The sequence below is a fragment of the Amblyomma maculatum genome, chromosome 9 (genome assembly GCF_055883805.1).
Source record: "Amblyomma maculatum isolate TAMU_Amacu chromosome 9, ASM5588380v1, whole genome shotgun sequence".
NCBI classification, from domain to species: domain Eukaryota; kingdom Metazoa; phylum Arthropoda; class Arachnida; order Ixodida; family Ixodidae; genus Amblyomma; species Amblyomma maculatum.
In genome coordinates, this window is record NC_139352.1 from 61296479 (window position 1) to 61318682 (window position 22204).

Sequence of the window (22204 nt, forward strand, 5' to 3'; positions counted from 1 at the left end):
ATGCAGGTTCGATTCCCGGTGGATGCAGGATTTTTATCTTTCCGATGACATTAGTTTCGGTTTCAGGTGATGTCATTTGATTGAAAGCTATATTGTGACCGAACGAACGCAGACAGTATGAGCCATTAAAGTGCAGCTGCATCACTTTTTGAGAATTCTGCGACATTAAAGAATTTGACTCTCCATAAGCTGTCGCTAATGCTTGCAAAGTGTTTGTGTGCTATCTTTAAAACTGATGAAGTAATCAACAATTACAATTCGAGCTTCTCCTCACAGCACTGAAGGACTGCGTAGAAGCTTGATGATATCATGGACGGTAATATTTTTTCTTTTCGTTACCTTCGCCCACATCGTGCGGTGCCTTTTTTAATGCCATCAAACAATGTTTCTGGGCCTTCAATTTTGGTAGCCTTGTTTTTACTTCTTCCAACCAAGCCATTCTATGCGGGAAACATACCGGTGCCGTCAAAGATGTCATCATGTGCACCCCACGCGTCGCTGTGTGGTGAGGAGAAGCTTGATAGCTGAAGCGGTTTAAATTGCTATTTGCGCCATTGTTTGAAATGCTAGCACGAAGATATCTTGCATGCTTAACCTGGAACCTGTAATCATTTGATTGCTTGAAACTCATCAAAATCTACAACTACAAAATCTAGCAGCTTCCCTTTAAAGGCTTTCGCCTTAATACAGCGCTCGATGTCATGCTGATGCCACATGTAACAGAAAAGGACAGCCTCAGTGTCACTGCCTACCTTCAGCGTGCAGAAGCAGCCCGACGACTCGCCCAGCTGCGCATAAAAAGCCAGCAAGGCACCAATGCCTAATGTAACCTACAATGACAATGAAGATTACAAGCCAGCAGACCGACTCTAGGTTTGGATGCTGAATCACCATCGTGGATTTAATGAAAACCATAAATTTTATGCTGCTGTTTCCGCAAATCAAGTTCACTCATCTAGATGAAATGGGCTATGGAATTGTCCCCAGATGCTGCTGACAGCACCCCAGGGGTGATACATGTCCAGAAATTGTATGTTGTGTGCCTAAAGCCCTATTATAAATGATGGGCACTGTGTTTATATTTTGCTTATTTTTGCCTACCTTTCTATTCAATGTAGAGCATTGGGCCGATGCTTCTTTGAGGGGGAAGTCATACCGCAAAGCTTTGTTTTTTGTTTTTCACGCTTTATGCCACCTGGACGCAGCTTTTACTCTTTTTTGTTGTACAATGATGATGCACAGAGATTTACCTCGAATAATTGCCACAACACAACACTGCTTCTACATTGTTCTTGATCATTGTACTTGGCAGGTTTACCTCTGTTTCCTTGTTGCCTTTAAACTCAGCACTGGGCATTCTGTTGTTCGATGACCGGTGCCTTTGTCGTGATTGGCACCTTGCTGCAACGAAATAAACTCTGAAAGTGAATCCAGTGTGCAGATAATGCTGTCAAGTACTGAGTTCTTTTTGGCTGATAGTAAATGATGGAATAAGAACACATGGTTGCAAAGAGCATATGTAGGCTCTTGAAGAAGTTACCTGTGCTCCTTCTGCCATTAGCTTGTTAATCGGTGTGATGAACCACTAGTTTAAGAAACACTATCACCAACCAAATTATTTATTAAAACCCAACGTTTCGCGACCAACTCGGTCCCTTCCTCAGGGGCGACTAAAGTTTGAGGCCTGCAGTAGTAGGCAGCGGCCTATGCATAGCCGATCTGAAGAAGAATGGCTATACACGCGCCTTTATTCCAATGTGCTTCCCGCCGTCGAGCTAGCAGGACAAGAGGGTCGGTCAGCACGGAAACGACGAAGCGCCCTCGCATTGTGCTCCCATACGTGGCGGGCACCAGTGAGGCGCTTGCACGCATCCTGCGCAAACACGTCTGTGTGTCGCACAAACCTACCTCAACAGTCTGCCGTTTTCTGCCGCAACCAAAAGACCATATTCCCAGAGAAAAATAACCAGGCGTTACTTATAAAATCTCGTGCTCTGCCTCGTATATCGGCGAAACAAAAAATCTGTCAGCGCATATTGCAGCACAAAAACGACGCCCAGCAATTGAACTCGAAAAGCAACCCCCCTCGCCGAGCACTGCGAATGCGCCGACCACAAAATCGCCTTTGACGAGGTGAACATACTTGATGTGGAGACCAATCCTTTCAAAAGACGTCACGTCTTTTTTCGGTTCATCCGGCTGACAGCTGCAGCAGTGAACAAGAATCCGGGGACGCTACCCTGGCTCTGCTACACAATTGGACATCGCCACGTGTGCCTGCTACTGCGGGCCTCGAACTTTAGTCGCCCCTGAGGAAGGGACTGAGTTGGACCCGAAACGTCGGGTTCTAATAAAAAATTTGGTTGGTGATGGTGTTTCTTAAACTTTTGTTTCAAGTACCCAACCAGGCGGAGTTACACCAAAGATGTTCTCGTTCAAGTCAATGAACCAATAGGAAAAGCTTTAGGCCTTTCCAGTGACAGGCATCGTAAAGAACCAATGAGTGCGTAGGACAAGTCTATTTGCCATGTTTGAGCCCTGTCAGAGCCTCTATGAAGGCACACAAAGGACCACTTGATAAGAAGTTATCTAGCTCATTTTGGATATGTTGACATTCATCCAGCAGTAGTTATGGCTGATGGCTGAAATCTGCTTCCAAAAATTGATGTCAACATGCGCAGTTTACTAGTGCAATCCGCTGGTGTTGGCAATACCTGGAGTTCTGTTTCTTGCTGTCTTTTTTTGAGACTCACTTTTGACAACTTGGAAAATCTTTCTTTTTGCAGAGTTCAAAGCCTGGAAGGACCATATGGAAATCTGTGAAGTGGCTCATTTTGTTAGTGGCAGGAATGGCTCATCTGCATACCATGCAGGGTTTTGCAAATGCACATCTGTTTGTTAGCAGACTTTGAAAAATATGAGGGCTAAGGAACCTGTTCCACATCATGTTCAAAATAGGCTGTGCTTATATGCCTAAGCTGCTTCTGACATTGCCATGGTGCTTTTGATTTTGTATACAAATGCTATCTGAATAAAAGGTGCCTACATATTTTGTATGTTTAATGACATTGTTAATGATGGTCCCCAAGATACACAGCATTTAATTGATGCTAATTATATGAAGTTAGCTGCACGTTAACCCTGTAACCACCAAATTAACTCTCGAAAAACATACTAACATCGCCAGGTTTAGTTGTAATGTTTTTCATACCATTCTAATTCTAAAAAGTTTCCTTCATTAGTAAAGCATGCTGTCACTTCGCCATCTTTTCTTTTTTTCTTTTTTTTTTTTACCACTTTATGCACATCGCAAACGGGGTCAGAGTAACTGTCAGGTACAAATTCTAGATTGTCAGCGAAGCTGCTGCCTGAACTACTTTACGAAAGAGCTCTTTTTTGTTGAGGCATCACCGCCACCGGAACTCTTTGTGTGTGGCACTATCATGAAATGACTTTTGTCATGCCAAAAATGTGTGCTAAAGACTGAAATACGCATTTTTTTTCCATGGATAACTATGGCTCTGTAGAGTTCAAAATGCAATCAATGTATTTACCAAATCTATTCCTTTTTCACTGGCAGTGCAAGCAATGTAAGAGCAGGTTGGACAAGTGCCACTTGTCACTGGCAATACTGCCACAATTGCCTATGACAAATGAAGCTCTGAGATAAAGGACTAAGCCAGCATATGGTTTTGTGGATGCGGAAAGTTATGTGTAGTTAGTCAAGTTTGTACACAGTCGTCTGAAAGATTCTCAACATTTTTACAATGATTATTGCAGACCTGCAATGAGACACTAGAATAATCACTTTTACATAGAAAAGTGATGCTGCTTCAATAGAGGCAATATGCGAAAATGCCCGTATGATATGCAGCAGTATTAGTAGTGCACAATAAAGGTTCCCAAGAGGCTAAAATTGTGGCCCTCCTACAGCCCGGAAATAAAACCCCATATACTTTGCTGATATGCACAGAAATACTGCCTGTTGATAACTAGACATACGCTGCACCTACCTCCACCATCTGTGCTTGCCTTGGATTGCAATGCCTTATGTAACGTGCACAAAGGGATTGTACTTTATTTTGCAATTAATTTCGCATGTACATTTTGGTGAACTGTCTGCTGCCACAGGGCCTGCTTTTGAGCTGCATAGATTGTTTTCTCCTCATGGAAGTTTACAGTTGACAAGTGTTCTGTTTGGTTTATGGGGTTTAATGTCTATTGGCTATGAGGGATGCTGTAGTGGACAGCTCCAGAAAATTCTGACCACCTGGGGCTTTTATGTGCACTGACATCGCAAAGTACAAAGCCGCCTTGCATTTCGCCTCCATCAGCTGCCACCGCAGCTGAGAGTAAACCTGTATCCTTGGGATCAGCAATCAAGCTCTCTTATCACTGAGCCACCGCAGCAGGGTACAAGTGAACATGGCTGAAAACAGATCCACGGCATGAAAAGTTTTCCCAGCTGGTGTACCTGTAGGCTTAAGTTCAGGTGTAGAAACATTTTCTACAAGATTTTGCCTTGCAAACAAGCAACATTTGTGCACAACCTGCGCTGTGTGCAAGGAGGCTGCAGTGACAAAGCCGGCACCTGTTTCCAAAGCTAAGGTTAAGCTTGCCAACAAAGCTGCACATGCAAAAAATGAAATGATGCATTTTGAAAACCCCAATGCTCAGCTTCATTCAAAGATGTGTACAAAGCCAAAATTCCTTTCGCCAAACATGAAATCCATGTTTCCTGAATAGGTGTGCATAAGATGCCCATCTGAAAACCGATAATCAAGTTTCGCACCTTGCTTAACTCCATTTTGCTTAAGAATCCATTTTTATTGCATGCTTCAAGCTTACTCAAGCTGTTGGGCTGTTCCTAATTCGTTAGCATTGTGCAAATTATTGCAGTGCAAGCTTGCCAGCTGGCTAATGTGCATCATTTAAAATGATGCACTCTACGCCGCAACCAAGCTTGAACGAAACTAGCCAGGGTTCTTCAATAAATTTGCATTTCGGAAACACCCTGGAGCCTGAAAGTTGCAAGGAATGGCGATTGCTAAATGGCTTTTTTCAGCTGCACAGTGCCTTCAATAAGCTCAAGCTTATGACACTATTTGGCAGTAAAGTCTTCTACTGGCCTGATTGGTGCACTATCCACAAAAAAGCATTGGCACTCGTGCTGAGCAGGTCTAGAATACGAGATGTTAAATCGTTCACAGGGCAAAGCACAAGCTGCTTTATTCTAGGTGTAGGAAATTACCAACATTACAAAATAGTGAGAGGGTACGTACACAGGACAGGAAAGGAAATGGCCGACTAAATATTCTCAGCCTGTGGAGTCATCTGCCTGACTGTTGGGTCGAACGCTATGCAACCACTAGATAATTCCATTCTTAAAAGCTTGGGCTCGCCTCATGACAAAGGCATTAATATTTCTCTATTTTGCTGCATTAAATAGCCGTATTGCTGACACAAACTGCAAGTCTGCGAAGTGTTCACTAGATAAAACTGCTTTCAAGCAATGTAAACCGTGAACGCCACACTACTTCTACCGTTCCATTAGCACAAGCAGCAAGCATCGGTGCCGGAGAGCTTCTAGCAAAGAACACTCAGAAGCAAACATTCAGAAGCCGCAAAAAAAAGTGCCTCGGTAGTAGTTAAACCGCTTGCGTTTTTCATTCCATAAGGTAAATGAAAATGCGGTGCCGTTTCGAATGTTATCAACAAAGCGAGGGGTGAAGACAAGAGCAGTAGCCAAAGGAGAAATCTTCCCTACCGTGGTGGCATTCTATGCCATCAAGAGCAGTTCCCTCGAATACCGTGCGATGGGCCCTACGTAGCCGCCGTGCTCATCAATGTGCTGGGCGAGGAGAAAAGGTTAATAAAGTATATTAAAAGCGACGGAATTCGGGCAAAAACAGCGGTAAGCAGATCAGAATAGAGTTTGGACAGCCAGAGAAAAGCCTACATTTTTTGTCCTGATTCAACCTCCTTAATCCCGGCGTCACCCATTCCTTGGCACTTAGGTGCACACTTCTGAACCTAAGCACAAAGATATAATTTTCATAAAGCACAAACAACCGGCGCAACAAAACGCAACATAACAATCGCGCCGTCGCGAGGACGTGCGGCGGCCCTTTGACGTCTTATGTCCTTACCTGCAAGAAAAAGCAGCACCTTGGATGCGGGACGTGTTATTTATTAGCGAGGACCGTGAAACTTTGTTATGGGTAAACATTCAGGACAAGAAATCTTCAAAAAAGACTGTCACTTATGCGTCTCAGCGCAGAACATGGAGGCAGCCATCTTGAATGTTTTTTTTTCTTTTTTTTTTGGTGTACATACACAACAGATGGCGCGAGACGCTACAAAAACGATAATGATGATAATGGCCGCGAATTTTGAAAATTTAATTTGGGCAGAAGGGTGGCGTTTTTCGCTTAAATTAGGCGCAAATCGACGAGTTTATAGGCAGACGCCAGGCATGAAAGGGAGATTCAATTTGTTTACGAAAAAAAATTTACGCCATACATAGCATAAAAACAAATCCCACTAATAGTCCTTTTCGACTTCAATTACACTCGGAGACAACTTATGGCAGTGTGGCCAAGGCTAGGCAGAAAAGGTAAGATAGGCTACTGTTCCCTAGCCTTGGAAAAGGAGCCAACTCACCCCTAGTGACCTTACACTTTCTCTTCAATTTATCCCTTTCACCCGTCCCCTCGCCTTCCACAAGGCAAGAGGACCATGGCTGTCCTCTTTCCTTTCCTGTCTGGCCTTGGCCACAGTGAGAAAAAAAAAAGGGTATCCCTTAGTATATACATAAAATATACTGACAATGAAACATGAACTGATCGCACAGCGCCTAGCTTGTCCGTGCGACCCTCCATAGCAGTTGCAGATCCTGTATGGCCCGAGAACTTGTGTTCCGTCCAAAAAGCAAGGTAAGGCACAAGCTTTCTAAACTGGTTTATTTTATTTCATACATACTGCTAGCCTCCTTTTGGAGGCTGTTGCAGGTTTGGGGCATAATATAGAAACAGCAAATGACAGGAATACTGACAATCCACACTTGTCTAATTTTTATATAATTCTATATGGCAGTGTGGAACAAGAAATGGAAAAGAAGGATATGATACAATATAATCACACTGAAGACACATGTTTCATTATATTTGTACAGAGGTCAGGCTACACATATATAGGGTACTCAAGGAACAATTGCCAGCCGTGAACTGAACCCATCTAGTGATGAGCAATTAACCACTTCATCGGCTAAACCATTCCATTCGCGGACCGCCAGGGGAAAGAAGGAGAACGTATCACAGTGTGCTCGATACTCGACTAAATGCTTGGAATGACGCATTCTTTCGTTTCTATGTGGTGACAGTTTAATAAATTTGGAAGCTGTATGCAATCAAGAACATCCACACCGTGCGTGCTGCATAGCAAACAGCCTTCGGATACTTGCCGTTGAATCAAGCTATAATTGGAGTCTCTATAAAAGTCTTGACCATGAACTGCAGTACTTTATGTTGCTTTTCACCTCATCTTGGTTTGCAACTTCAGGTTTAGGTTCATTGCACAGGCAAGTTCTGAGTGTACCTGAGTGTAACTATAGGCAGGGGTGTTGGAAGAGGAGGAAAGGCAGGGAGGTTAACCGAAGAAGAAACCGGTTTGCTACTCTGCACTGGGGGAAGGGGGTAAGTGTATATAAAAGTGATGGGTAAAAGAAAGTTACAGAAATATGAAGTCAGTACTGTCACATCACAGCCATATCACGTCGCATCGCAGCAAAATCACAGTCTACCGATCAGGCCCGTGGTTTTCATGAAGCAGAGCAGTGCCTGGGAGGTCTTCACCGCAGCCAATGGCATATAATCTTGGCATATAATCGCCGCAGCCAATGGCATATAATCTTGATTTCTGTCAGAGGGTGTCCATATAGACACTCTAGTGCAGGGCAGAGACATTGTATGTGGTCCACTCGCAAAGAATGTGGCCTATAGTCTCGTCAGACCCACAGGTTGCACATGCAGGGCTATTAGCCATACCTATCACAAACGAATTAGAATTTGTGAACGCTACACCAACCCACAGGCAGCACAGCAAAGTTGCTTCACGGGGTAGGCCGTGTAGAATCCGAAGCTTCAGGTCAGGAGCAGGGGTGCCGAGAAGCCTGTTCTGCTTATGATATAATGACAGCACCACATTTAAGCTGCAGTGAATATGTTTTGTTACGAATGTTGCAATAAGTGGGTACCGCACGGTTGCTGATTTATCTATACATAGGAGAGTGTCCCCCTTATATGATACAGGGAAAGAAATAACCACATAGCGATCAAAAGGATGGAGGAAGGAGAGACTGATGACAGCATGCTTTCTTGCCACTGAAAAACTGCGGAATAAAAGAAATCAGGCTAGTGCCAAGAGACGGTTGGTTGGTAACTGGTTTATGGGGTTTAATGCCCCAAGCATCTCGAGTCTCATGACATCAAGAGAAGTGGTTATGGAAAAACCAAGCCCATATAACAGTGCTCTGCACATATAACAGTAGGACAAAAAAAAAAAAAAAAAAAAAGACATAACAGAACTTGCCCAGACATAACAGATAAACAAATAAACAGACAAGTGTAGCAGTATAACACCAAAGCATTGTGCCTTACAACATATTTACAAATTGCCTTTTCAAGGTCATGGAATCAAGCATGTTGCATGCAAGGGCAAAAGTGGCTGTAAGCGTGGGAAGAAGGTGACACAAGCCGCTGACAAGGTGAAAGCTTTGAAACAGTTCACAGGAATAGGGAACGTAAGGCACAATGAGCAGGTACAGGTCTGGACAGTATCAAGGAAGTGACAGTGGCTGCGCACAATTGCGTCGCATGAATGTGAAATGTGTAGCCTCTCAAATGACGTCAATGTATCCATATGCATTTGCATTTTAGCGTGCAGTTGCTGTTTGTTTGCTTTTCTTTTTTTAGCGAAGTGGGGGCTTGACTATGGCAGGCCTGAACTGTTTGAGATCAAGTTAAATATTTATCTAAAGCTTTCCTGAGGCCTAAAACTCCATTCGTGTTGTATCTGCGGAAATACGATTTCCCATCATCATTCTGTTGTTCTGTGTACTGATGTCCATTTAAAGCAAGAATAACATCAGGAGAATGTGGCTGCTAATATTTAATTTCGCAACAGATGCTTAAGCTAGGGCAGCGCAAAATGCTGAAGCCAGTCTAGTGCTCAATAATACTGGGTGAGGTTAGAGCATTGAAGGATACTGGTTCATATCTACGGCACTCACACGCCATGCACGACTATCCTACGAGGGTGTGGAGGAGCAAGCAGTCGGAGGTTGCAAGCCCAAGCCACGGATGACAACAAGGACAAGTGAGCGGATGTCTATACCATGAGGTATTGCTAATTTAGGCATCTAGATCATCATCATCATCCTCAGCCTGACTATACCCACTGCAGGGCGAAGGCCTCTCCCATATTCCTCCAATTAACGCGGTCCTGTGCGAGCTGCATCCACTTGACCCCTGCAATCTCGTCCGCCCCCTGCTACGCTTTCCTCCGCTTGGAATCCAGTTTGTTGCCCAAAGCGACCATCACTTATCCTTTCCTCGCGCTACATGTCTTACCCATGCCCATTTCTTCTTCTTGATTTCCATTAGAATGTCAGTGACGAGTTATTTCTCTGACCCACTCTGCACGCTTCCTATCTCTTAACATTACCCCTACCATTTTTCTTTCCATAGCCCTCTGCATTGTCCTCAACTTTAGTAGAACCCTCTTTGTTAGCTTCCACGTTTCAGTCCCATAGGTAAGTACAGGTAAGATGCAACTGTTGTATGCTTTCCTCTTGAGCGATACCGATAAACTACTAGTCATAATCTGGGAGTACTTGCCAAATGTGCTCAATCCCAGTCTTATTCTCCTTGTTATTTCCCTTTCATGGTCCGGATCTGCTGTTACTACCTGTCCTAAATAGATATATTCGCCTACTACTTCAGTGCTTCGCTACCTAACGTAAACTGTTTTTCCTTCCCTAGGCTATTAAACATTACCTTAGTCTTCTGCATATTGATTTTCAAGCCTACTTTTTTACTTTTCCTGTCTAGGTCATCATTCTTTGCAATTCATCCCCTGAGTTACTTAGCAAGGCAATGTCATCAGCAAATCGCAGATTACTGAGGTATTCTCCATCTCCTCTTATCCCTAACTGCTCGCATTCTAGATGTCTTCTTTCTTAGATTCTAGCATCTAGATGTCACTGCATAAATTGTTCATGGTTTTTTGTGCACCTATTTCTGCTTACAGCTTTTTCTTTGCTTGTATTGTAAGTTATTTGTGTTTATTTGATGAATCCCCCTCCCTATGTAATGCCCGCAAAGGCCCTTAGGGTATTTGAAATAAATAAATAAATAAAAAAAATATATGGGTGTGTAGTGCTAACAGTAAGTGCTGGACTAGCTCGGTGCAGTAAGCAGCCAACAAGTGTGGCAGTTACGAGACGTAGTGTTGGGTTGAGCGCTGGGGTATTATAGCGTATAAGTGTGTATTGCAACCCAGATTCAATTTCAGTTTGGTGGAATGACTATGCAGGTAATTCATTGGGTATAGGGTGTGGCATGTCCAGACGATACCAACGACAATGGCAACAATGTGGCCTCACAGATTGACACTCATATGTTTTAATTGTTGCTATAAATGTTTTTCAGTCACTTAACAAATTGCTATCCATAGCAGAAACGATACTCATGCACTGAAAAATAAAATGAAAATACTGAATATAATGCACATATATATACCTTGGTACATGTACTGTACATGTAGGGAGCCAAGGATGCGAAAGTTGTCCAGAATAAACGAGCGGCTGCGTCTCCAAGACTGCTGAAAGTAAAAACAAAAAATGGCATAGACACATGTAAACACTGAAATGAAGTGAGTGCTCTACAAAGCAGCGTTGCATATGAGATATCAGCCCAAGTTTATAGTCTACTAACACGTATACAGTAACAAGGCAGCTGCAAGTGACCTGAAGGAAGTTAAGCAAGCTACCTTCCTGGCCGCATTTTGGCAGCTCGCTGCATTCGTTACTCTGGGCCTCAAGCGAACTACTGTATATTGTGTCATAGTGTATATATATACTTTTTATTTTTACCTACCCTGTCCTTTCTCCCTATCATTCACCTCTCTGATTTCCTCTACCCCTTCCTCGCTATCCCTTTAATTCCACCGCCCCTGTTCAGGTGCTTCAGATATCAGATACCGGGGCTGGCAAACATCTTTTCTTTCCTTTTGTATATGTAATAAAATAACCACTAAAACAACAAATGCTGCTAATGCTAATCATCTTAAATTAGAATCAGATAAGCAGCAAGCTGACACAGTATAGTGCCTACGTTGTCGTGTAGCATTGTCGCAAGTTCCTGACAGAAAAATAAAATGTATTTGCGCAAAGCTTTGTTGGAAACAATTTCATTCCTTCCAAAGTCATTTTTGCTATACTGCTTATATATCGATACATGTTCTGATAAAACACGCGAGTTTTGCACCGTCTCCAGATTGCTTTCCAAAGCTAGAAGGTGGCATCCATGCCACAGAGATATAAGTAATTGACAAATTGCACGCTAATTTCGATCTGTCATATCTGCAAGCTCAAAAACAATTAAGTACCGGGTTGCTGTTTACCTTAATTCACTGCTGAATGACACCTCTCGCATTGATTTCGCGGACAAAAATGGACACGACACCCACCTACCGCTGCACTCAGCGCACTATGTCAAAAAACAACAGCAATGACAATGGCTTACGTGAGAAGCGACGGCCGATGTCAGATCGTTGACGCAGACATCGCAAATTTGCTCGGTACCCATGAATCGAACGTCCGACTTTTGCAGTTGAATGGTTTAATGCACTGCCTGCAATGGTTTAATGAGGGTGCGTTGCACTACCTCCGCTGCAGCAAAACCACGCCAATAAACTGAGAGACTTTACAAACACTATAGTGTTCAATTCTAGGACACTATACAAACACTGCCCGAATGCGCCGACGACGGCCGAAAAAAAAAGAAAAGCCCGCCAGCCCGCCACGAATCTGGGGACAAATTCAGACTCAACTAGGCACATAATAGTCAACATTTAGGTACTTTGTAAAAACATGGCGTTCAATGCGTTTGGGGAAATCTAGGGACAAAATTTTAGCCGAAAAAACCCTATTCATGGCGGGTTTTAGTCTCGCCCATGCAGACTACCAAGCCTCAGTGGCTCATGCCATGTCCCTTGCCCCACTAGATTACTCTTTCCTGTCCCTGCATGTCTGACTAGGAGGAGGCTCGTATACAGGTCACTTAATTGCATAAAGTTCAAACGTAAAGGCATAGGGCCAGTTTTCATTGCATGAAGTGATGCATGCTGGGTAATCCGCTATGATGATGTCGCTAGCAGCAGACGTCGCAGCACGTCACTCACACTAGCCTCGTCTGCATGGTCGCGTAGTGCGCGCAGACTATGCTGGCGCGATCAGACAGGCCGACTGCGGGTTCTTCACAATTCCAAAAATATGTATGCACGAGTGCGGGAAGGCAGAGGATCCCTCTAGCGTCGCCGACGCGAATAGCTCGCACGGGCCAACACACGGAGATCGACGCCAATCTGGGAAAGTAGCCAACTACTCGGCAGAACTAGGAGTCATGAATGTCGGCGATGCCGGTGATGTCGACGGGCGGCCGCAGGTCCAGACGCATAGTACAGCCAGTCGTCTGCGCCTAGCGTGAACAGGTCCGCGCCGCACTGCTTTGCCTTTCTTCATAGCGCGCCCGATTTTTCGGGCATAGCGTCGACGCGTACGTTCCTCACTGATTTCTTGCAAGATCTTGTACGCACGTAAGGACAGCGCACGAAAAGTCGCTTGTTTGCTCGGTGGACCATCGAAAATGACAAGGCACTCACTCCATTCAGCCTGGCTGCGCTTCCCGCGGTCTGCTGCCAGCGACAACATCATGGCGAATTACCCAGCATGCATCGCTTCATGCAAGCTCCCTATATCAGTGGCATGAAAGTTGAGCTACAAATAATAACTGTATCTGAGTAGTAATCTTTTATTGCAGTTAATTTCCTCAATTTCCAATATGGCTAGTCCGGTTACAAAATCGTCCAGGTTTATTGGCTTCCCTCCAGATAGTGTTAACTAGAGCAGGTTGAAGATACGATTTGATGGCATCTGACTTATTCATAGCTGAAAAATCATGTTAGTCAATGGCAAAAGTCATCAAAAGTTATTTTTACCTGTTTACAAGGTATAGAGCAGCAAGGCAGTAGAAAGCTATTGAAAGGGAGGAATCCACTGAGATCTGTTCAAGTCGTCTCATGACCAGCTCTTTTTATGCCAAGATAAGCTTAGGTTTTGAAACTTGGTGCAAAGCCATATTTGTCTAATGACTGTTTATATGCACTGCCTGGAAACAGAAAAATGTCTATAATAAAGGTTTGCTGCATTTGCTGCTCTCTTGCAGGAACTACGAAGTACAAGCCTTACCTTCCTTTTCTTCCCATAAGGAATGGTTGTTCTTTTTCTTGTTTTTCCATGCCTGCTATCTTTAGTCCGCACGAGTGCAAGACAAAATTCCATGGTTTAATTCTGTCGTCATTGTATTCATCGAGCTTCCCATGCATAAACTTGCTTGCACTGGGTGTTTGTTACCTGCACCTAATGATCACATTACCTCATAAATGAGGGAAGCAAAGCAAATGATTTACAGGTGCTGCATCATCAAAATTTGGAAGTTAATAACTGTCTTACTTTATTTGTGTTTTTTTTTTTTTTCACTGTGAATGTCATTATATATAAAAAAAGGAATGTGGATCTGGCACTCTTTTCATGCATTGTATATCTCAGGGTGGGAAAGTAATTTGGGAAGTGAAGTCATATCAAGAAATCAAGATAAAAAGCCTGTCTTCATGCTGTCTTGCATGCATTAATTTGTCTTGTGTTACTATAGCCATTTTCATGAAATGGATTTTGATTTGTTTTGATTGTCCAACCTTGTAACCCCATTTTCTTTTTAGAAATTCTTTTCCAGTGTCCCCTGGTATCCACTGGCTTTGCTTAGGGGCCTTTGACCTCATCTTGCGCAGGCCAGAAGTGTTAACCGTAGTGCTCATCAGTCAAGCAACCTTCATGATGTCAAAACAAAATTGTAACCATGAATTCTTTTTGTGCGTGTATGTTCTTTATTTTTTATTTATTTATTATTTTTTTTTTTCAGCCATCACACTTGCTCTCTGTGCTGTGAAGCAAATGGCACAGTGAATGAACATTTCAGTATATAAAAGGGATTCCTTTCCAGACAACCTGTTCCGCACAACAAAAGATTTGCTTTCTAGAAAGCTTGGAGGCAGTGCTGATATTATGAACTGTGGAGCTTGAGTGATACTTCTCACTTCTCCGCTGTTATGTTTTCCTATAGGTCCTTCATTCTGGCTCTTTTCTCAAATTTTAACTGTATTCTGATGTCTTGCTTATTTGTTACATCTGCAAGTTAACCAAACACCTCTTAATTCGGTTAGCACGAGGTAAAAAATCTTGCTTCTACTTTGTGCTCTTATCATTGCAATTGACAAAATGAGATTAGTTTTATTTCTTTTCTTTTTATGCTGGTTACTTTTCAGATATTTTCATCTGCAGAGTATCAAATTTGCATTCTGTTCCATGGACTATGTAAAAGATTAGGTTTTGGTAACAATGGCACTGTTCTAGTTCTTGCAGTTCTTTGTAACTAGCCTGCGCACTACATATACCTGAATGCTTCAACTGCCGCTCTAAGGGTCCACTTTTTTTTGGCGTCTGAATTCAGAAGATGCTGTAATTGTCCTTCATTTCCAGCTGTTGCATTCTGCGACAGCACTGAGAAGCCTTGGCTTGCTACATTCTGTATTTTTGTCGGAAAAGCATGAAAGAGAGTCTTTGAAAAGGATTGAAGGAAAGGTGTCAGTAATCTAAATGATTTACTTTTTCAGGTTGGATGGCCATATTTTCTGCCGTGCGGTGAAGTGGACGCCTCCTCTTTTCTGATTTGTAAATTGCATTCAAGCAGCTAGATTTCACTTTTTGAAATGCAGCTTTTTGAAGAGTGTCATTTGCAATCTACATTCACAGAGTGTTTCAGCTGTGTATATGCTGTGTTGTTTTCTGTTATCTACAATCTGCTGTAAATTTCCTGTTATACAGGTTTGCTTCTTTTATAGTAGACTCACAGTGTTGCGAAAATATATGCATCATGCAAACTCAAGCATGGTAGATGCATTCAAACAGATCTCTGTACCGCTAACAAGATTTATATATAACTGTGTTGCCGCAGCTCATTGCTTGCAGTGCTGATTTCCCTACTGGTGATTGTGACGGTGGCGTTTTGGGGGCTGCAAGCCACCTCTCTTTTTGCGATACTTAGTGCATGACTGGCGAACGCACCATCAGTAAGGTATGGGTGGCATTTAAAGCTTGAGGGTATGGTATTCTTGTTCGTATTGTCCGTAGTGGTGTAAGAGATGCTAACATTCTAAATTCTGCAGTGCACACAGAAGTACTCCTGCCATGGAAATTGACAAATTGAGACTATGATCATTTTCTTAGATTTCTACTGTAATTTCTTTTTACCTTTCAGCAGTAATCACGGGGCTGTCATTTCACTCTTCACCATCAGTGTGACATTTGCTGTACACCGGGAGATTTTTGTGGTTAAGCAACTGCATGTTGCTACAAACATGGTGTCATGTGCCAAACGAGAAAAGGCTGTGCAAGGGCTACGGCAGTGAGGTCACCAGCTCTATGCAGATTGTACAATATTTCACGTTTAGCTGCGGCATTCATAATAGGTCACCTGGTTATCAATTGCCTCATTGTTAAAGGTGCACTGAAAGTGATGTGAAGTTTTCAGGTTTGCGGAGGTCTATATCAGGGGGTCGGGCTTCAACTTGATCTCCCATCTGAATTAACCTGATCTAGCCTATCCGTGTCTGAATTAAATTGTGTCTGATGCCATAGAATTACACGGTTCTTGGTCGAAATCACGATTCTAATTTGAATTAGCTTATTGTCCGAATCAACAGGGGTCCAATGAATAAGGTTTTACTGCACCATGTGCAATTATGAAATAAACATTTTTTTTTTCCTTTTAACTGATTCATTGTTCAATTCAATATTCGAAGGCATTTTTGTCTTCATATTTGTATTAGAAAATTTCATTATTCACTCACCCCTACATTCTTGTGAAAGCAGGGGTCATTATATAGCTGCTGGCAACAGTGAAACCAGAAGGCCTTGCAATGTTTTGCACATGTTTAAAAGAAACTGCATGGTGCATTCAGATTTTGGGAAACCATTGATGATGTGCATAAATGCTGTATTATCAGAATCCGAAGAAGCGCCATTGCAAGTTGTGCAGTGTTCTTGGCTTTTTTTTCCAAAGCATTGATGAAGTTCAAGCAATATGTATATGTTCTGCATAATCTCTAGAAGGGCCTGTAACTAATTGAACTGGTCATAGTTTGTATAAGTTGTGTTTGTTAAGACCCATGTGCATTTAGCTACTCCTATAATAATTTAAAAGCTATTCTGATGAGCTGTACATGTATGTATAACCTCGACAGACAAGGTGCAGTAATAACATTTTTCTGCAGCTCATATTGATCATGAAAGAAACATGTATGACTCCTGCAGTCAGATTGAACTGTAGTAACTTTACCATATGAAATAGCGGTAACTATTATGTTTTTAATTTGTTGTCAAATGAAAGCGAGTGTGTAAGTCAATTTAAAACCTGTGTTGGGCTTTTTTCAGCAGCTTTTCTATTCATGTTGTTCCCAATCGTTCTTGTTGTCTTATAAGAGCCTTTCTCCTGTAAAATGATTCTGTTGGATATGCTTTTATAATGCTGAGACTTTTTTTTTTTTGAAAAATATGGCATTTGGATGTTAAAGGCTGTGCACAATTTGTGGGTGAGGCACATTCTTTTGCGAACTGGAGTTATTGGAAGTCTCGCTGTGCATTTTAATGTCTAGCTTTTACTGAGCTGCGCTGTTAATTGCGCAGCTTTATTTTTTATGGCCTCTTCATAAGGGCTACCATGCATGTAAACTTTGAATGCAATAATCTTTTACTAAAGACTGAAATATCTCAAAATTTGATTCTCTAAATTTCTCGCCACATGTGTCTGTAACGTAAGGAACCGCCATTATATATGTCCTCATCATGATAGGTGGCCCAGATAGGGTGAGAATGATAGTTTCATAATAAGTGGGCCAGCCATAGTTTATCATTTCATATTTTCGTTCACTTGTGGTTTTATAATTTCATATTTTCGTTCACTTGTGGCTTTTCTTACTGTGCAGGCTCGGCAACTAGTGAGAGATCGAGCAGCTCAATGCCTGAACAAAAATCACAAGCAGCAAAGAAGAAGTACCTGTGCCCTTTCTGCAACTATGCTACTAACTGCTCTACCGAAAACAAGCGTCACCAGAGAACACACACTGGAGAGCGCCCCTTTCAGTGCAGTCTATGCAGCCAGTGCTTCACACAAAGGGGAACCTTGATGCGCCATTTTCGCGTCCACACAGGCGAGAGGCCCTACAAGTGCGAGCTTTGTCCCATGACCTTTGCAGTCAGGGGAAACCTAAATAAGCATGTGCGAAGCCACAAGCGTAAAAAACTTGTGTGTCGCTTTTGCCCTGAGACTTATTCACGTAACTATGACCTTAAATACCACGAACAAAAGTATCACCCAGAGTCAGCAACTGTTTGATGAAGGCATGGTGCTTTATAACAGCATTCAGGCTGAGGGATGGGGAGTTCTTTATCTGAGTGAACCAGACTTTGCATGTGATCCACCAGAATAACGTCTTCAAATCTATAGTGTTATTTCAGATATTTTCAGGGCCTTTGCATAGCAAATGAATGACTCAGAGGGAGATTACAGAGGACAGCATTGCCCTGTGTGTATCTTATGTATTCTCCCTTTGTGCCGCCGTATTGCTCTGCAAAAGATTTTGAAAGCATCCTGAGGAATACAGCCAATTCTTGATAAAACAAATCACACGGGACTGCCAAAAATCTTGTAACAATTTGTGGTTGTAAGCCAGTGATCAAGCCTAGACATGAAAATGAAGTACCTTGGCAGTAGACACATTTGCAAACAAGCAAAATTTGAAATGAAAATTTTGCACTTGCTTCAAAGCTACTTTATTTGAAGAAATCAGTTATTTTCTACTGGTGCATGCAGCAGCACACATAGGCAATTAAGAACGCATCTAAACTTTCCAGTTTTTGCTACACCTCATCAGGTGCATCACGGTACCGAACTATGAAAGTGTGGACTTTGTTCATGTGCATGAAATGCCCGAGTTCAACTTGATGTATTTTTATGTTCAATGAAGTTCACAATCATGTCTCGGTCTCTCAAAATGGTCACGACGGTTGATGGTGCAATGGAATGCTGTGTGCATAGGTAGATTTGTTTTTTCCCTGCATCGATTGCTTGCAATATGTCCACTTGCCTGCAATATACGAGGGGGGGGGCTTTCCCGGAATGGCGTGGAAATATTACATTAGCAATGAAGTTAGAGGGAGTGCTTGACGTATAAAATGGTATTGACAGTTACAGTTGTAATTTGATGGTTGTATTGCAAACACAAGAGGATATTGAATGTGTAAATCTGTTTTAGAACTTGTGCTTTTTTTTTTTTTTTTCCAGTGCATTTTCTATTCATGTTTCTGCTAATAGTAGATGTCTGTAAGAATTATGCAGGCTATTTGCAGGACCTTTAATATGGCCCTTTCATCTGTAAAGTAATTTTGTTGGACATGCTTCACGATATTGAGGCAATTATCAGTTAAATCTGAAATTAAGCTGTTGAAGGCTGTCTGCAATTTTCTGTTCATGCATACTTTTTGTGAACTGGAGTTGTCTCCTGGTGCTTATGAATGCCTAGGGTTTTTTACTTAGCCAATGTGGTCTTTTTTTATAGCTTCTTTGTTCACAGTCATGCTGATGAGAAATGCATGTATACACTTCGAATCAAATCATCCTTTAATTCAATGCTGAAGTGCCCCAATTGTTCCTTATGAAACAAATGAATCCTCATCATACATTAATTAATTAATTATATCTTCAGAGCTGTTACGGCATTATAGAGGGGAGTGGGTACAAAGCATACAAAAAAAAAAAATTACCAACTGGAGTTAATAAAGCAGAACAACATATAAAAAAATGGCTCCTTAGTCCCGCTATAACGAAATTCACGGTGCACGAAAAAAAATTCGTTCTCGCGGAACTTCGTTATCGCAAAAATTTGACGTGAAACGCAGAAAGAATTGCCCAAGCAGCAGCAAAGGCGTTTAATGCCAAAAATCTGTAAGCTTGGTTTGCTTACGCTTCACGGCGAGCAACGCCGTCACGCGATTTTCGCACTCGGTCAGCAAACCCATTGCAACATCGTCGTCTCGGACAGCAACGAAATTCCTGATGACATCAAAAGCGTCCATCACCTGTACGGCGGTTGCCGCAGCCGGCGCTTCCTGTACGTCGTCGTCTTCTTCATCGGAAGAGTCCTTATCATTCCGGGCAGCTTTTATGATCTGCTCATCACTCACATCTTCGTGAACAACAACACAAGCGTCAGCGCCGATGTATTCGTCGAGCTCGAGATTAGGCGGCACGGTTTCTATTTCTCCCAGCGTTTTCCAGGCGGCCGCGATCCCCGGAGCCGGTGACGCCTCTTCGTCGTCGTCTGTAACGCCTGGTGTTAGGCCAGCAGAGTGTACGGGTCGACCTTCGGCAAATCCGGCGTGCCTGAAACAGTTCACAATTATGAGCGCCCCAGTGTGCTCCAGGCAGCAGACATAATCTGCAGTGCCACGTACAAGTCCACCTTCGTGTCTCGGCCGGTTTCAGTGTTAAAAAGCAGCCGCTGAATCAACCTCCCGCGGTAAGCGCGCTTCAGGCTAAGAATCACGCCCTGATCGAGAGGCTGTAAGACAGACGTGCAATTGGGAGGGAAAAACCTCAGCTCCGTGTTAGTGAGCTTGACTTCGTCGGAGTGATGCGCTGAACAATTGTCCAAAAGCAAGCAAACTTTACGGCCCTGCCGCTTCATGTCGCGGTCGAATGCCATCATCCACTCGGTGAAAATAGCGCGGGTCATCCATGACTTGTTGTTCGCCTTGTACTGCACAGGTAGGCTACGAGTTCCCTTAAAACAGCGCGGCTTGGCACTTTTGCCTATGACTAACGGCGGACGCTTGTCCGAGCCATCCATGTTTGTGCAAAGCAGCACTGTGATGCGTTTTTTGCTGTGTTTGCCGCCGTGACAGCGCTGCCCCTTGAAGTCGAGCGTCCTAGCCGGCAACATCTCGTAGAATAGCCCGGTCTCGTCGGCGTTGTAAATGTCTGCAGGCGCGAAGTTGCTTAAAATTCCGGCCATGTTACTCGCCTTCCAAGCAGCTGCTCCGTCCACGTCTGCTGACATTGACTCGCCGCACAACACTTTTCCAACGATGTTATGGCGGGCCTTGAAACGGTTTAGCCAGCCAATGCTGGCTTTAAAATCATCAATGCCAAGTAGGCATGCATAGTTCAAGGCTTTCTGCTGGACGATGCTTCCGGACAGGGGGACGTTGCTGGCTCGTGCTTCCACAAACCACGCATGCACTGCTTTGTCCAACTCTTCATGGAGGGGCCGCGTCACCTTTTTGTGCTTCGAGGATGTGCCTGAAGCAAGTGCCATTCTCACGCTGTCCTTATTGCCTAGAATCGTTGACAGCGAACTTGCAGGAATTCCGAAGTCTTCAGCAATTGCCGCTTTCTTCCTTCCGCTTTCTGCTTGGGCGATTATTTGAGCTTTTTGCTTAAGGGAAAGAGTTTTGCGTTTTTTCACTTGCGTTGCCATCGTGTCCTGCGGATGAAAACTCGTCGTTGTCGAAGAGAAAGGCAGCGAGTGAACAACGCGACCACGACACAAAGCCAAAATGGCGGAACTGCAATCACGTGATTTCATGCTTAATGTGGCTTTGGATTTGACTTGGACTTCTCGCCAATAAAACTAGTTTCGGTTTCGATTTTGAACGCGAAAATTTCGTTGAAGCGGAAACGCTCTGCAAAAATGGTTCGTTGTGCAGAGAAATTTAGGCCATTAATTCTTATAGGATACTCGCGGGGAATAAAAAATTATTCGTTGTCGCGGAAATTTCGTTGTGGCGGTATTCGTTGTGGCGGGATTCAACTGTATACAATGTTAGCTGTTGCGGGCAAGAAAAACAGAACAGTATAAAGAATGTCTCACAGTTATACAGTATTAGCTATGACATTCTTGAACAATTGTGGTCAGTGGGTAGGCCTGCTTTATCATTTTGTATTTTTGTTCACTAGTGCTTTTTTCCACTGCATACTGTGCAGGCTTGGCTACTAGTAAGAGCTTGAGCAGCTCACCGCCTCACCAGAAATCGCAAGCAAGAATGCAGCGGTACCTATGTCCTTCCTGTATCTATGCTACCGACAGCCTCGCCACCTTCCAGCGCCACGAGAGGACGCACACTGGAGAGCGTCCCTTTCAGTGCAACCAGTGCAGCCAAGCCTTTGCACAGAGTGGATGCTTGGTGCGGCATCTTCGCATCCACACGGGCGAGAGGCCCTACAGCTGTGAGCTTTGTCCCATGGCCTTTGCGGTCAAGGCAAACCTAAACAACCATATGCAAACGCACAAGCGTGAAAAACCATTTGGTTGCCAATTTTGCTCTAAGGCTTTTTCACGCAGGGAAGACCTGAAATACCATGAACAGAAGTTTCACCGAGAGTCAACGACCGTTACATGAAGTCGTGGTGTTTTATGCCGGCATTCAGGCAGAGGGATGGAAAATTTCTTAGCTAAGTGAAGTGAACCTGCATGTAACCTAACAAATTGATGTCTTCAAACCTATAGTGCTATGTAGAATCTTTTTAGGATATTTTGCAGTGCAGCGGAATGACGCAGACAGAGATTAAACAGGACAGCACAACTCTTTGTGTACGTGTATATTTTGTTCTCTCTCCGTGTAATTCTGTTGCTCTGTAAAGCTCCTGGAAAGATTCTGCATAATACCATGAACCATGTAGCCCAGATTGAAATTATTTTCACTCGTGTTTAGAGTCTAGGTGTTTGACTCTTGCAAATGCCTGAAAGGTTA

At 43.2% G+C, this 22204-nt stretch overlaps 1 protein-coding gene across 1 annotated transcript in view; it reads left to right on the forward strand.

The window, feature by feature from the left end:
- Positions 1–22204, forward strand: part of LOC146179179 (uncharacterized) — a 57804-nt gene that overhangs the window by 15049 nt on the left and 20551 nt on the right. Inside the window, exons 2-3 of the mRNA XM_084580139.1 lie at positions 17380–17620; positions 21438–21850. Coding sequence (XP_084436265.1) covers positions 21497–21850 — 354 coding nt within the window. The 5' untranslated portion in view covers positions 17380–17620; positions 21438–21496. The remainder of the gene's footprint in view (positions 1–17379; positions 17621–21437; positions 21851–22204) is intronic.